Raw genomic sequence first — 3,019 nt, 5'->3', positions numbered from 1 at the left:
CAGGTGCCTTTTAAATGTTGTAATTGTACCAGGCTCCACCACTTCCTGTGGCAGCTCATTTCCATACACGCACCACCCTCTGTGTGAAAAAGTTGCCCCTTTGGTCCCTTTTAAATCTTTCCCCTCTCGCCATAAACCTACGTCTCTAGTTTTGGACTCCCATACCCCGAGGAAAAGACCTTGGCTATTTACCCTATCTATGGCCCTCATGATTTTATAGACCTCTATCCCCTGACACTCCAGGGAAAATAACCCCAGCCTGTTCAGCCTCTCCCTGCAGCTCAACCCCTGGCAACATCCTTGTAAATCTTTTCTGAACTCTTTCAAGTTTCACAACATCTTTACTGTAGCAGTGAGACCAGAATTGAACGCAGTGTTCCAAAAGTGGCCCTAACCAATGTCCTGTACAGCCGCAACATGACCCTTGCAACTTCTACACTCAATGCACTGACCAATAAAGGTAAGTGTACCAAACGCCACCTTCACTATCCTATCTACCTGTGACTTTACTACAAGGCGCCATGAATCTGCAACCCAAGGTCTCTTTGTTTGGAAGCACTCCTGGGACCTTACTGAGAAGTGTATAAGTCCCTGACATGGTGTGGGACTGCTGCGGCACTTTAAAGGCTGCATCCTCCCTCACAGTGATGGCATGGCAGTGGGAGTAGGAGTAGAGAGTGTGGAGTGGTGCAGGGGGGAGCTGTTACCTGTGATGTTTGTCGGGGGTTTCTACAGCTTGTGTAAACAGCTGGTTGCCTCTCGCAGGGACGAAGTGGCGAAGAGATTTGACGGGAAGCTAAGCAAGCAGATGTCGGGGCCTCTCTATGAGGTGGTGAGCCGCATCATGAAGTCACTGGTCAGTCGCAAGATCACCGTGCCCGGGAACTTTGTCGGGTAAGTGGTGTTGGGTTTTGGTGCAGTTCGGGGGGAGTGGCGTTCACCTCCAGACCTCATGCACAGAAGGAGAACATTGCGCCCGTCATGTCTGCACTGTCTCTCCAAGTAAACGATTCAGCACTTTCTCCCTGTAACTCTGCATGTTGTTCCCTTTCCAATCGCCCTTTTTACAGCCTCAAGTGACCCAGCCTACCCCACTCCCCCCCACACTCAGGCAGCACGTTCCAGACCCTACCCCCTCAGGTTTGATGTTGTCCCCTGTGTAACAGACGCTGCACCAACATTTCGGAGCCTGTGCCCATATGCAGTGACACATTGAAGCCCAGCTGTGCTTTCTGTCCCTGCATTTGTTTCTCCCAGGCAGAGACTGATTTGTGCTGCTTGTAGTCGCTGTGTTCACTGCTCTAGATGTGCTGTTTAAAGGTACAAAGGAACCTGGGTGTGCTGGTCTGTGAATTGCAAAAGGTTGGTGTCCAGGTGACTGGGACTGACTGATTTGTAATTTCTTGCTCAGGAAGTGAAATACCACAACGAAGACACGTTGCTGCAGTTACCAACCACATCAGTGAGGCCACACCTGGAGTACAGCGTACAGTTTGTTTTTGTTCATGTTTTTTGCATCCCTTGAACCAGAAAGGAGTCACGAGGACAACAATTGCGAGCCTGCACTGCCCTTCCCTGGTGCCAGTCTCCTGCACCCCCCACCAACCCCTGAACCCCATTTCTTTCCAAATAACCCCTTTGTGAATGCCTCAATTGAACCTGCCTCCCCCACATTTCCAGGCAGTCCATTCCACAGCCTAACCACTCACTGGGTGAGAGAGATTTTACACTCATCACCCTTGCTTCATTTGCACATCACCTTAAATCTGTGGCCCTCTCATTCTTGTTCCTTTTACGATGGGGAACAGATTCTCCCTTGCGACACTCCAGCCCCTGCTCGTGATTTTGAAAACCCACTATTAGATGTCCATCTCAACCACCTCTCTAAGGAGAACGGTCCCCAACTTCTTCAATCCATCCTCATTGCTGAAGTTTCTCCTCCGAATGTAACAGCAGCAGGATTGGGCCATCTGGCCCCTTGATCCTGCTCCTCCGTTCAATAAGATCATGGCTGATCATTTCACGGACACAGCTCCGCTTACCTGCCCGCTCACCATAACCCTTAATTCCTTTACTGTTCAAAAATCTATCTGTCTTTGCCTTAGAACCATTTAATGGGGAAGCCTCAACTGCTTTACTGGGCAGGGAATTCCACAGATCCATAACCCTTCGGGTGAAGAAGTTCCTCCTGAACTCAGTCCTAAATCTGCTCCTCCTTATCTCGAGGCTGTGCCCCCTAGTTCCTGTTTCACCCACCAGTGGGAACAACCTCCCTGCTTCTACCTTATCTATTCCCTTCATCATTTTATATGTTTCTATCAGATTCCCCATCGTTCTTCTAAATTCCAATGAGTATAGTCCCAGACTACTCGATCTTTCCTCCTCAGCCAAGCCTGCTCAGCTGCGGAATCAACCCAGTGACCCTCCTCTGTGCCCCCTCCAGGGCCGGCACATCAGGTCAGGAGACCAAAACTGTACACAGTGCTCCAGATGTGGCCTCACCAGCACCTTTTACAGCTACAGCATAACCTCCTTTGGTTTCATCCCTGGAGCCATTCTTGTAAATCGCTCCTGCACACACACTCACAAATGCGTCCACACCTTTCCTGTAATGTGGTGCCCACAACTGCACGCTACTCCAGCTGAGTTCTAACTTGCCTTGCTCAAGTTTAATGTTTTCTCTGTCTCTCTCTCTCTCTCTCTTTCTCTTTTATTCCCCATCCCTCTCACCCAACAGTAATTCCGGAGCTCATTGCATCTCCTGTTCTTACAAGGCCAGCTCTGGTCTCCTGTATCCCCTTGAAAGGGGCTTCATTTATGTCCACAAGCCCCCTGTTCACATCCGCTTCGACGAAATCTCCCACGTCAACTTTGCCCGAGGGACCACCACCACCCGGTCTTTTGACTTTGAGATTGAGACCAAACAGGGCAGTCTGTACACTTTCAGCAGCATCGAGAGGTGAGTGAGGGTATGGGGGTGCTGATCGACTGGGGGAGGCAGCCTGTACACCGGTGCGTG

The 3,019-nt window shown here is 50.3% G+C and overlaps 1 protein-coding gene across 1 annotated transcript in view; it reads left to right on the top strand.

Annotated features, from left to right (window-relative positions):
* The window catches only part of LOC125482232 (FACT complex subunit SSRP1-like), a 7,568-nt gene extending 4,594 nt beyond the window's left edge, over nt 1-2,974 (top strand). Inside the window, exons 5-6 of the mRNA XM_048594257.1 lie at nt 766-894; nt 2,738-2,974. Of these exons, the coding sequence (XP_048450214.1) occupies nt 766-894; nt 2,738-2,963 (355 nt within the window). The 3' untranslated portion in view covers nt 2,964-2,974. The remainder of the gene's footprint in view (nt 1-765; nt 895-2,737) is intronic.
* Nucleotides 2,975-3,019: the final 45 nt, after the last annotated feature.

This window comes from Rhincodon typus, unplaced genomic scaffold (genome assembly GCF_021869965.1).
Source record: "Rhincodon typus isolate 14 unplaced genomic scaffold, sRhiTyp1.1 hic_rhity00007456, whole genome shotgun sequence".
Classification (NCBI taxonomy): domain Eukaryota; kingdom Metazoa; phylum Chordata; class Chondrichthyes; order Orectolobiformes; family Rhincodontidae; genus Rhincodon; species Rhincodon typus.
The sequence above is the reverse complement of the archived record's forward strand: the minus strand, read 5'-3'. Positions and strand labels throughout refer to the sequence as shown.